This window comes from Lepisosteus oculatus, chromosome 5 (genome assembly GCF_040954835.1).
Source record: "Lepisosteus oculatus isolate fLepOcu1 chromosome 5, fLepOcu1.hap2, whole genome shotgun sequence".
In the NCBI taxonomy this organism is placed as follows: Eukaryota; Metazoa; Chordata; class Actinopteri; order Semionotiformes; family Lepisosteidae; genus Lepisosteus; species Lepisosteus oculatus.
In genome coordinates, this window is record NC_090700.1 from 50,136,052 (window position 1) to 50,148,838 (window position 12,787).

At 35.7% G+C, this 12,787-nt stretch overlaps 1 protein-coding gene across 1 annotated transcript in view; it reads right to left on the bottom strand.

The window, feature by feature from the left end:
* Nucleotides 1-1,920: 1,920 nt before the first annotated feature.
* cspg4 (chondroitin sulfate proteoglycan 4) overlaps nucleotides 1,921-12,787 on the bottom strand; it is a 48,704-nt gene continuing 37,837 nt past the window's right edge. Inside the window, exons 6-10 of the mRNA XM_015343779.2 lie at nucleotides 10,139-10,337; nucleotides 8,455-8,586; nucleotides 8,090-8,250; nucleotides 7,211-7,394; nucleotides 1,921-7,022 (exon numbers count right to left, since the gene is read on the bottom strand). Of these exons, the coding sequence (XP_015199265.1) occupies nucleotides 5,197-7,022; nucleotides 7,211-7,394; nucleotides 8,090-8,250; nucleotides 8,455-8,586; nucleotides 10,139-10,337 (2,502 nt within the window). The 3' untranslated portion in view covers nucleotides 1,921-5,196. The remainder of the gene's footprint in view (nucleotides 7,023-7,210; nucleotides 7,395-8,089; nucleotides 8,251-8,454; nucleotides 8,587-10,138; nucleotides 10,338-12,787) is intronic.

Consider the following 12,787-nt stretch of genomic DNA (forward strand, 5'->3'; position numbering starts at 1 on the left):
AAAACCTAGTTAAGGCAGAGGAGAGGCGTGGTTTGAACAGTGAGATTTTTTTTATTTATCTCACCTGGTTGAGGAGAACAAAAACAGGCTTTCAGGAACCCCTGAATATACAGAAAAGAAGGAGGTGACAGGGGAGAAGACTGGTTAGAGGGAGGGACTTGGAAGTGAAACACACAAACAAATATCATGATACAGTAGTTCCGCAAAGATAGGTGGAAGTGAGCGAGATTGTTTTAACTTCCTCCTAAAATTGTTTAAAACTTTGTTTCTTTAGTTGTTGTCTGAATAGTTAACTCTTACCCTTTCAGAAAGTGCCATAAACTAAGCTACAGAATTATAACAAATAACAAATTGCAGACATAAATAATCTCATGATGTCAGTATTTAATAAATACTCAACTTGTTAAGGTGGCGATAAGAATCCTGAAAGGATTCAAGGAAGCAAGAAGGGTTCAAATACTCAAACCCAGTTTGTTGTTGGAACACAGTCTAACAGCCTTATTAATGTCAGAATCTACTTCAAGAAAAACATTGGAGAAGTTGCTCCTCCTCATGCCTACACTATTGTTATTTCATGCTAGCTGGGAAACTTTAACATACGAATTGTACATTAGTATAGAATCTGGTTTTGCAGCAGAATGCATCCAAATGCTTCAGAAAGCTTCAAAAATGAAATTAAATACTGAAAACAGAAAACTATTTTTCAGTCAGTCAAAGTAGATATTTTGCTGTTAGAAATATCTGATGATATGGAGACAGGCGTATTATACAGGAAAGATTAAGTGTTAGCATGAAAAAGGCGTTTCTAATAATGCTGAGGGTTTCTCTGATCTATTTCCTGTCTATTATTCTGTCCTGCAAATTTGCGCCATCTTCTGTTGAAATAAAAGCTATTTCTCTGGTGTCAGATACACAAGCTGATCTTGATGGAAATTACCTCTTTTTAAAGTTACAACTAGATAAAGCAATAATTGTAGAGAAAAATCTGTTCTAAAAGTTAAAGACAACATTTCCTATTATTTTTACTTGCTTAATTTAACAGAACATGAGAAATTTTGGAAAACTCAAATAATCATTTTATGTTCATTTAATATTACTGTTTGTTTCATCTACAATAAATTAAACAACCTAATTACACAGATACACTATCAAAGTCTAATTTTACAATTGTTTCCATTAAAAAAATGCATTAGATTTATACCTTATACAAAATTTCTAGAGTTTAAATTTCCAAAAATAAATCTGTACATTTATCCCATATTCCCATATGTTAATTATAGGAATATTTATTCAGTAATATAATTTTGACAAATAGAGTAAAATAACTAATTTTGATACAAAATATAATTTATTCTTTCCACATGTAGACACCTACAAAAGATGCATTATTGTATATACAGTATCTGAGTGATTCTTTAGCTGTTTGCCTCAGATTAGATTATATAATTGCTGAGGATGATTAAATGTCAATTTGTAGATTAAAAAAGAAAGATAAATATTTCTGAGAAAGATTAAATAAAATTAAATTCAACTTTGTAATTATTATTTAATTAGTAAAATCTAAGAATCCAAAGCATAGATCGCCATATTGAGGTATACATGTCAAATAAAAATAAATATTGTGGTATTAGCATAATCCCAAAAGATATATGATAGCATGAATTTACTTTACTTTAAATTTAATTCCTTTTGAAGATAATTATAATAAATTGTCAACTGTTGATAATCCGAGTCAGCTGTCCTGAATACCACACCAAATTTGAAACTCATTTCCAGTCACATTTGTAAGCATTCAGACAGAAGTTACATGTATTATCTAGCCTCACCTGCTGGTTATTCCTGTTGTTTTTCTAATATTGAGAAGGTGAATGTTTCTTTAAATGGATAATTATTTTTCTGTAAATAAATACACACAGGAAATCTGTGAATTGGTTCTTTATTTTTTGCATTTGTCTTTTACAAAAAACTTTTTTATATCCCAGCATTGTAGTAAAACATTTTGAGTTGTAATATTTATTTAGCTTTTTAACAAAAACAAAAGCAATGTTTCTGATGTAAAGATGTATTTTGAAAATGATCAATTACTTCTATCCAAAATATGTAGAATACATTGTGGTGTATCCTTTAAATCATTTAATAATTTAATGATGCAAAGGTGTGACCCATTAAATATTCAGCTTCAAAGCTTGTGTGTATTAAACTGTTCAAGAGCATATTTTCTTATTGGAGTTTGTTTTAGTCCTCCTCATAAAAAGGATCAATCATAAGAGACTGTAACCCCCAACTAAAAACAGCAATTCTAGAACAAGAGACAATATTAAAAATACTTAGACATCTCTTGAACTCCTGCTATTGTAATTTAAGTTTGTTTGGAAAACTGTAATTTGTTTAAAACTGAAAAGCAATGGCATTATTTAAGTTGGGGTTTATATAGTATAACCAAGCATTGACACTGTCAATAGATATAAATATATATTTACATGACCAGAAATTTACAACTGCCAATCAAATATCTCAATTGAAACTTCTATTTTCTCTAAGGGTTATTTAGAATAAAAATATAACACAATATTTAAGATATGCCAGCTACCCCAAGAGCCAGATCCCCTTTACAAAACATATAAAACAATTCAGAGTACAGTATAAATGCACCCAAGTGGACCAATGCCAAGCATCAGACAAAAGGGCTTGTATCATCAAAGTTGTTTATAGGAGTACAAAACAAGTACATTTTTATATTTTTAGACACAATAGTTACTGTACTCTATATAGAAAGTACCATTAAAGGTCTTGATCTAAATATACAAATTATATACTGTATAGCAACTGATACATTTACTCATCATTCCCATGAGACAGAGCAGATGAAGTAGAGTTGAACAGGGGTTTATGCTCCTCTCTTTGAAGGAAAAAATTCACCAAAGTCTCCATTCTGTTCATTACATAGTTAATTAGTACATTACTCAATGGCTTTAAGATCATCTTCCCCAAAACTTCAACCAAGTCCTGTTTTTGTTAGGACTTACTAAAGAGCACTTTACTATTGTGACATAGGATAGGGCCCACGTACTTAAATGATACTGCTGTTTATGAAGATGTATGTTAAACCAAAAAAGCCTGCAGAGCAGCACAATCATTGACAATTGTTGCTTATCATTTAACATTTGCATGCTTAATTAATGCTGGTAACTGTTTTCCAACTTATTATATTATTATACATAAATTATGATGCATTCCTAAAATTTGAATACATGTCAAGTTAAACTTGTGAGCTAGAGTTTGCCTAATTTGAATTAAAAACTTAAACATCTCCTTAACTTAAAAACATAGATTTCCAAATGACCTAAAATACAAATATATTCTTCAATTGTAAAGCAATTGTAAGTAAGATTCCATATGTATTGGAGCTATACTATACATCTTAGGGCTTAGATCCTTCAAAGCACAGCAAAACAGAAGAAAAAAAATCAACCCCCCTTACCCAAAAGCCATAACTTGTGGACTTTGCATCTCCATGTAGAGCAATGTAAACTGTTTAACTTCATATTTATTTTTGGATTGAATGTATTTATGATATTGCATAAAACATGGAATGCAAATTCCACACCAGGAGTAAGGATTCGGGATAAAGACAGCTGTTCTTTAGAAGAAGGAATAGAAATATTAGCAATTTTAATGTAAACTGCTTAATGCATACAATGGTATGAAGAATAAAATACAGTAAAAATTTAACCAGCCAGATTAAAAGACAGTCAGAATAGTACCTTAATTCAATTGTCCAGACAAGCATAATTTTGCATGTCTAGCTGATGTGACCACATAGGACAAGTGGAAATGTGGATCCTTCAGCATTCACCATTCAGCAAAACCATCAAAAACAAGGACAGACGTCAACAGGTCAAGGTTAATTTCACGATTCTCTGATGTTTTGAAGCATTTCAGAATTCCACAATTTAAAAACATTAATCTTAACTGAATTCCTCAAAACAAAGTGGAAACATGCTTTAAAAGAGATTTTATTTATGCCTATTCCAATATTTGTTGCTTGTATTGATATATTTTTTTTAAACTTAAATAGTGTACATTTAACCTGATATAAAAACAAACAAAAATGTGATCATACACTTTCCTTTTCAAAGTCTGGAGATGTAACACTTGAAACGTGGCTGTTTTAAAACACAAAGAGATTAAACTGACCACCTAGCACATAAAACACAATATCCTGATAAATGTATTGTGAGTGTAAGAAAAAAACTGGAGATGTTCAATAGAACATAGTAATTGAACAGTATTCTAGAAAAGCCTTGTAATGGCATTAAATTACATTACTTAGTTTGCATCAACAAGGGGAATGTATTTAATTTAGATTCCAGTGAGTAACCTTTTATTAGTATTTACAAATGTTGAGCTTTTCAGTGCAGTCAGTCCAGTGGGTTTCAGAAAGACTTCAGGGGAAAAAGATCGACTGAAGTACAGGACTGAGTTCTCTGAGTTAAATATAAGTTATAAATTAAAGATTTGCGTCTTGTGTCTTATGAAACAAGCGATGAAACTGAAAGCATGAACCACAGCGTTAGTGAACAGGTTAACAAATAAAAGCAAAATGTCTGAGTGAGATAAATGCATATAGACTGAGAACTAAAGCAACTTTTAGTAGCTTTTCAAAATAACATTTATAGTTGTCCCATACAGTGATATGAATGATTTACTATGTGCGCATTTGCCCTTTTAAAGTTTTTCTAGTCAAAGCAGATCAGTATCTGAAATGCAATAGTGCCTTGTAAGCATTCTAGAAATAATATTTTCAAAAAATGCATTTACAAACTGAATAGATTCCTTCAAAAGATGTTTTCTGTTTGCAAATGAAGGGATTTATACTCATGCATAATGAACATTTGTCTAAAATAAGTTTATTTTAAAAAAAATTCTATTGGAGTCTTTCATTCACAAAAGAAAAAATAATTTCATAAAGTATCTAAGTCACTAAATGCATTAGTCAATTCAGTTGCGTACTCATTGAAACCTATAGAATTTGATAACCTGAGTAAGGGTACTGAAATTGTTCAAAACAGCACCAAATGCTAATATATAAATAGATTGCTCCAACTGTAAAGACTGATAAAGATCTGTAACACTGTTAGGAATGACACAGAGAAGGTCAAATTTTTACATCCTTCATTTTGGCCAGGAATGACTTTAAACCCAGTACTGATTCTTTTTTAAAGCAGGGTTAGTTGTCCTACAGTACTGCAATAACTCTGGGTCGGGGTCTGACCCTTTTGTGCTCTGAAGCCCGTCTTTCGAGTCTGTTGGACCCATATTTGACATTGGTATACTATGGGCAGGATCAGTTTGACGAAATGTCTCTTGGTTGAGCTCCCCATTTTTTGGTTTGGATGAGAGCACCTGGACCTCATGTTTTCCTGTTTTGTTACGCCGAACAAGGTAGTATGCTAACACAGCTGCCATAATAAGGAGCAAGATGATAATGCAGATAGGAATGATGATGGCCCAGATGTTGTTCTCTGTGGAGACCAGAGGCCTCTTTCGTGAATTTGTTAGGTCCCCTTCTTTCCATTCTGGTGTCGTAAGAGGGTCCATGAGACTTGGGGGAATCTTGAGTAAATTTGCATCATAAGTAACAGAGGAATTGTAAGGGCCAGTTCTGAAGGACAGGGAACCAAGTGCAGGAGGGACACCATTGGCTTTCAGAAGGAAATTGAATCTATCAGTGTGAGGTTGATCCCCTGCTTCTGTTTGGTTGAATAGCTCCAGTGCTACTCTTCCATCCTCCACATCCTTGTGAGTAAATGCCTGTAATGGATGATTCTCCCCTCTTCCATCCAGTTTCATGAACCTAGCTGTTTGTGGTTGCTGGGTTATACTGAAAAATGGAACACTCTTGGTTTTGTTGGCTAATTCTGATGCATCAAGTATTTTTTTGTCTACAAGAACAGTTGATGCTCTAGGCAGAAAAGGACCTTCTGGTAGGGTTATTAAAGGTTTTACAGTCACATTCAGTATTCCTGAGACATTGGCTGCTTTAGTTTTTGCCACAAATGCAAAACTATCCTTTGGGGAAGTGAACTGCACAAAGCGGAACCTGACCCTTCCCTCCTCAACCTGTTGTTGAGTGAATCGAGATGAAGACTGGTGATCAACTGTTACAGTTGCAAATTTTGGACCATCAGTTATAGCATAGATTACCTCCTCTTCCCTTGGCCCTCCAGTTGTTGTTTTGAGAACACGACTTGTAATTAATGTTTCATCATCCCCTTGCTTAACCTGCATCTCTTCCGCTTGGGTGAGAGTTAGGCTCCTGGCCAACACATCAATGTTTAGTCTGTAGGAAGACGTAATGTGCTTGCCATCAGATATAGTAAATTCCAGGAATCCACCAGACAGGCTCCCATCACTGACAAATGCCACCTGGCCTGTGTTGATATCTGCTTGAGTGAACCTGGTGATTTGGCTTTTAGTGTGTGTGCCAGCAATCAGTCCATTGGAAGGGTGTTTGGTAACAGTAAAGATGATCTCCTCAGGCTTATTGTCTTCATCGATGGTGTTAAGGTGTTCCCCTGTAAGAACTAGAGTAGAACCTTGTACTACCTCTAAAAAAGTATTTGAGATCACCAGCTGTGGTGGTTTATAATCTTTGGGCTTGATTGAGAAGTTGAAGGACTCCTCGATGATAATGCTACCACTTGTTTGCGACATCCCCACTAGCCCTTTCTCTCGAGGCTTTAGCCATACTCGGAAGGAGAAGCCATCGTCCCAAAATTCTGATCCATCATGGGTATATTTAAGCTCTTTTTTATCCACATCTTCCTGTAGGAAATATGGTGATTCCGATGGCAAAGCTAGGTCATCAAGAAAAAGGATCCCATGCTCCGGGAATTTCCTCACCTCAAACACAACATCATTAGAATCTCTCTGGGATACCGGAAGACTGGCTAAGAGATTAGAAGCATCTAGTCTGGAACTTTCAATAGTTGTAGCTGCACCTTGCAGGACATCTAGACCTAGAAAAGAAACAAAACAATCTTTAAATTATTATCTTACATGACATCAGGATAAAAGCAACTATCAGTGAATGTGTAACTACTGTATACAATCTATTTAATGACAAATTTAAGGTTGTAACATGTATGCATAGCATGTTTTACCGCTATCCCTGTGTGTGAACTGATGAATTACTAAAAAGTCGTACCCGCATTCTTCCAAAGCTGTGATGCCTGGGAGAGGTTTGGTGCCTGGAAGGTGATTGTAATATGGAGGATGTGCTCTAATTCTTCTGCAGTATGTGAGGATAGAAGGAATTCAACTGAATCCTGCATGACCCAAAATGGCTCACTGGGCATCTCATGCTGGTAGAGGATAGATCCATTCTGCAACTGTAATAGAGACAGAAAGTGTTAACTTTGGCTATTTCCAGTATCATGATTAGGCTTATATTCAAGATAAACATGCTGCCATTAATGTAAAATTATTTTTAGACATACTGTAGGCATCTGATGGAGTTGGTGCCTAAGGGAACAAGTCCCTTAGTCTCATCTGCCTTCACTGTTATTTTCATTCCACCTAGATACTGATCAGTTGCATCTCTGGAAGGGATTTTGCAGAGCGATCAAATCTGACAATGAGGTGATACCTTACACACTTGCACCCAATGCAGGAATCACATTTCTTCAGTATACCCTTCTACAGCACCATGACAAGGTTGCAGAGCATTAAATGTTAAACAAGGTCCCCACTGTGATAGGAGTCAGTGTAACATTACACTGCTTACTATGTTTATGCAGGTGAATGTGGGGGGTGTACTGTATAACTGCAGGGTTCAAACCAAAATGCAGCAGCTCTGTGGTTTGCAAGACCACACGAGACTCACAACTGAGTTAAATAAATTAGAGCAAGAGGAGATGCTGAAGGGTGTGTGATAATTTTCTCTGCACGAAAAACAGCATTTAGAAGTCTAAATGGTACAAAACATGGTTCATGCATTATTTCACAGATGGCTTGTCTGGCTCTGCAGCTGGTTATGTTTAACACTTATGATGTTTCTCCAAACTGGCAGAAAATTCATCCTCACCTCTGCTTGGGTGAAACTGGAGACTTCCTTGAATTCGTTGCTTTGAGTGGTTGTGATAAGCGTGCCCAGCCTTGGTGCTCTTGTTACATTATAAGTTATCACCTCTGCTTCATCAGTTGTCACTGCTTTCAGTATCTGGCTTGTGATTGGTTGCCTCATTCCTTGTAAAATGAAAAATAATTTTGAGTACCTGCACATCTTTCTTAATAGGATAACCTACATTTAAATTATCCATTTTAAAATTCCTGAAATAAGCCACATGTTTTAAAATTAAAAACGGCACTCTTTTATTTATGAGACAAAGGAAGGTGGCTTTTTATTACATCGATGCAAATGTTCAGGGACATCACGTTAGAAGCACTCACCTGGATACACAATGAGCTCGTTGTTTGCTTCCATAGTGATGGTGATCTGCCTTACAGTAATGGAGAAGAGATGCTTAGGAGAGGTGTGCTCTGTGTCGGTCACTATGAAACTGAAACTCCCAGAGAGAGCACCTGAGGGAAACAGACCATCATTTCAGTCAAGTGATCTATCAGTTTTAACAAAAAACAATGCTTAATTAAAAAATACCTTTTACTTAGAAATAAAAAATAAATATATGAGTTTTAGTAAGTGGTATAGTGAGGTAAATTGTTGGGAAAAAATATGATGTCAGATGATATGTGGAACTGGAAAGCAAAGGGTGGATTACACTGGGTACTGTTCCTATAGAAAGGATAATGTGATAAAACAGTTATTCATGCAAGCCCAAGTAATACCTTACTTAAAGTGAAAGACTTTAGACCAGAAATCTTGTAAATAGGTTGGCTCATACAACTCCACCCATCCTCAGAATTAGCCTGGAAAAAGGGGCTGTGTAGCTCAGTGGATATAATTGCATAAAAACTATGTTTCCAATAAGAAGGTATAAAGCAGTAAATTACTCCTTTTAGTAAACTATAATAAGTACACTAAGACTGGTGACAGTCTAACACATGTATTTTTAAAATCTAAATTTAAATGAATTAACTAATAAAGTGGCTTGGAACCTAATGCAAGGGAAATGTCTGAAATAAGCACATCCAGCGAAATTGCCGATTCTAGACAACATTCTGAAATATATAAAAGAGATTTTGGGCATGAAGATCAGCCTTCGGAAATAAGACATTCAGTTAAGCCTTATGTACAGAGTGTTAGACTTATATGCAGGATTCAGTGTGGCAAGAGCATAAAAGAGAGTACAAACAAGAAGAAGCTCTTCAGTCAATTTTACTCTTTCGGACTTTTAGTGGTTAATAATAATAATAATAATAATAATAATAATAATAATAATAATAGTAATAATAATAATTGCTTACACTTATATAGCGCTTTTCTGGACACTCCACTGAAAGCGCTTTTACAGGTGATGGGGACTCCCCTCCACCACCACCAATGTGTAGCCCCACCTGGATGATGCGACGGCAGCCGCTCATCACACATCAGCTAACAGTGGGGAGCAGAACAGAGCGATGAAGCCAATTCATAGATGGGGATTATTAGGAGGCCATGAATGGGAAAGGCCAATGGGAAATTTGGCCAGGATGCTGGGGTAACAGCCCTACTCTTTTCAAGAAATGCCCTGGGCACCCTTAATGCTTCAACAACCAAACTACAAACCAGACCAAGTGGAGAAGTGAGAAGTTGCTTCAATGATTGACATAGGGGAGAACTTTAGGTGGGATAGATTGTTTAAGCATCAGGTGGAATTTGGCTCAAACAACATCATGGGCTCTTTAATGACTATGTAGTCAGGACCTTGGTCACAGGGACAAATAAAGGGACAACTTATAACATAGCTGTTGTATACCTGTTCAGCAAACTGTGGCCTATTTAGAAATGTTTAGAAATGTAAGGAATTATTGCTTGGAAGAAATGTGGACGTGTATTGAATTTTTAACATGATCAACTTGGTTGAAGGTGGAAAAAGCCCAGAGGCAGGCCTCCAGGGTACAGTGTGAATGCTCCACTTGCGAACATTATCAACTGCAATTATCATTTGAAATTTGTGTACTTTGATAGACTCACCTTTGTGAACAAAAACGACTTGGCCGTTATTAATCTGTGCCTGTGTGAAGCCTCGGATGGTGTTGTTGAGTGATGATTCCAGTGCCACATACCCATTGGTAGGTGGTTCAATAGAATACACCAGATCCTCAGGAGGGGTATCCAGATCTTCTGTATTTAACTCACTGGCAGTAATTCTAGCTGATGTATGTGCTCGAAGCTGAAACAGAAAAAGCAGGAAACTCATAAAGCAGACAGACATTTATTTTTTATTGGGACTATATGCACATAACCTCCATCAGGGCAGTCTTAACAGAAAATAACTTGTTGGTTATTTTTGGTGTCAATGTCTGTTTTTAGAAAGTCTGTTTTGTTTCATGGTGTTTTAAGACAATGATAAATGCCCTGTTGTATTCAGAAAACCTGCAAAATGTGTCTGGCTCTAACTTTGCCTCAATGTGATGCATGGTTGGTCAGTTATCTTAAGGTAAGAGAACATTTTTTGGGGCTTTACTTGCAAGAACACTGGTTTAATGGATTCGAATGGCTTCTTTTGTTGATGCAATGAACATTTGTGGTATGAATGAGGCAGATGTAATGACAGAGCTTCTTATTTAGTCAGTAGCGGGAGGGAAAATGGAGGCCTTGTTGTGTGATTGGTATTAATTTGTTCTATTTCTATTTAAATATGCCTCACATTCCAAAGAAGCCCACAAAATATTACAATTCAGGGAGTAGCAAATTTAGTCCCACATCAGAAGTATCACTGCACAAGCCTAATTCATAAGAGCATTCATACATGGACCATTATAAAGACAAGCAATGAACTTAGTGGCTCTTCAGGCCAGATATTCTGCTGGTTTCCACAGTGTGAAGAATAAAGAGAGGGAACACCCGACCATTGCAGGGTTTTCCAACAATAGTAGTGGAACTCAGCCAGGCTGGTACCTATTAATACAGCTGGGTGGACTAGAAAGACCAGTTGCAACAATCCTTTAAACCAACAATCTTCTGATCAGGAGTATAAACTCTAATCACTTCTCTGTCCTACACCTTGATGAGTAAGCAAATTTTCTTCATTTGCTTCCAATGTTCTTTTAATGTAATCTTCATTCCCTGATATAAAGGACGTTTTTCAAATTCTAAGCATCATCTATTCCTAAGAACATTTATTTTGCACATCTCTCTTTTGTCCTAAATATAAAATAAGTTCTTAAAAGTGTGTTTTAATTGATTTATAGGAAGACTGACAATTTATTCAAAACGTTTTATCATCATAAAGATAAGTACACTGCACACTTGCATTTAGCCATCAGTATCTTGGAATATCTGTCGCAAGTATGTAATGCCCTCTAGTGGACACTGTTGGTATAGAACTCTGGTGCGTTGACATTCCACTAGATGGAGTAGTGGGCTTTTTCTAAAAATGTCATTAAGTCAGTTGAAGGTTTTGAAAAAGCCTTGAACTGCAAAGGGTGTGGCATTTAGAATATAATATTGAGATTAAAGCTACACTGAATAAACTACTACATTAAATTAAATCTACCTCACATGTCAAAATCAAAATTATAATCAAAATGATAGTCAACTCTTTCATAGAGATTTCTTGCTTTTGGTTAATGTTACAGCTTTTATGGGAGTAATCTTAGGGGAGCTCTATAGACTATTGGACTGACAAAACCCCTCAGGCGCTACACAGCATGTTGTGCAAGTCCAAACACATACTAGAGCTTGTGAGAACATTCCGCTGGGTTTCTAACTTACTGTACATAATGAAATACAGCTGCAGTGTATCCTGACAGGATCTGGGGCAATCCATGCACATTATTTAAGTCATGTAACTCATCAAGTGTGATCAGAGTCAAGTCTCATGCCTTAAATTAAGGTCAGGTTTAGGATCTCGGCCAGGTTTACTGATTGAAATGTAACCAAAATTTGACATAATACTGAAATATTCGGATGTCTTGCTTGCATTGGTTAAAAGAGTTAAGTGTCTTGAATAGTTTTATTTAATACAGGCTACAGCCATGCCAGGCTTGTTCACATTGTCCACAGGCTTCCAGTCCTTACTGTTTTCCTATTTCAGACTGTAACCTTGAAATGTATTGAAGCCACATGTACGAATGTACAATGCTCACTGGTGATAGATAAACAGGAAGGGATTAATTAATGTATTGATTCCTGCTTCCATGTGAATAAAAAGTGGTACTTAAAATTAATCTCTACAGCTCCTCAATCTGTTGCTATAAATAGGCAATTTTAATCCCATTCATCAATAGTTTCTCTTAATAAAGTGTGCTTTATTAAGTAATAAAGAACATTTAAAGTTTTGCCTTCCAGGCTGCCCATCACTGCATGAGAGATTTAGTTAATTATAAAACATAACGCAGAAAATGTAATTTGTCAAAGTACAGCAAATAAAAATAACGTCAAATTGTTCTCGTAGATCCAAGAGCAGTGTACAAATTACAACTCACATTTTGCAAAGTTACACTCAAGGAGTTGTTTATTAATGGGCACCTCCATTACCACCTCACCTTATCGACTGCATGTTAAAGTGTTTAACAATTCCAAGCAAACTCAAATGCCATCAGAAATAAAGTACTTCTTTGCATTCATATTTTTCTAACATTATTTATTGCAAGTTTATTATTGAAAGATTACACAGGA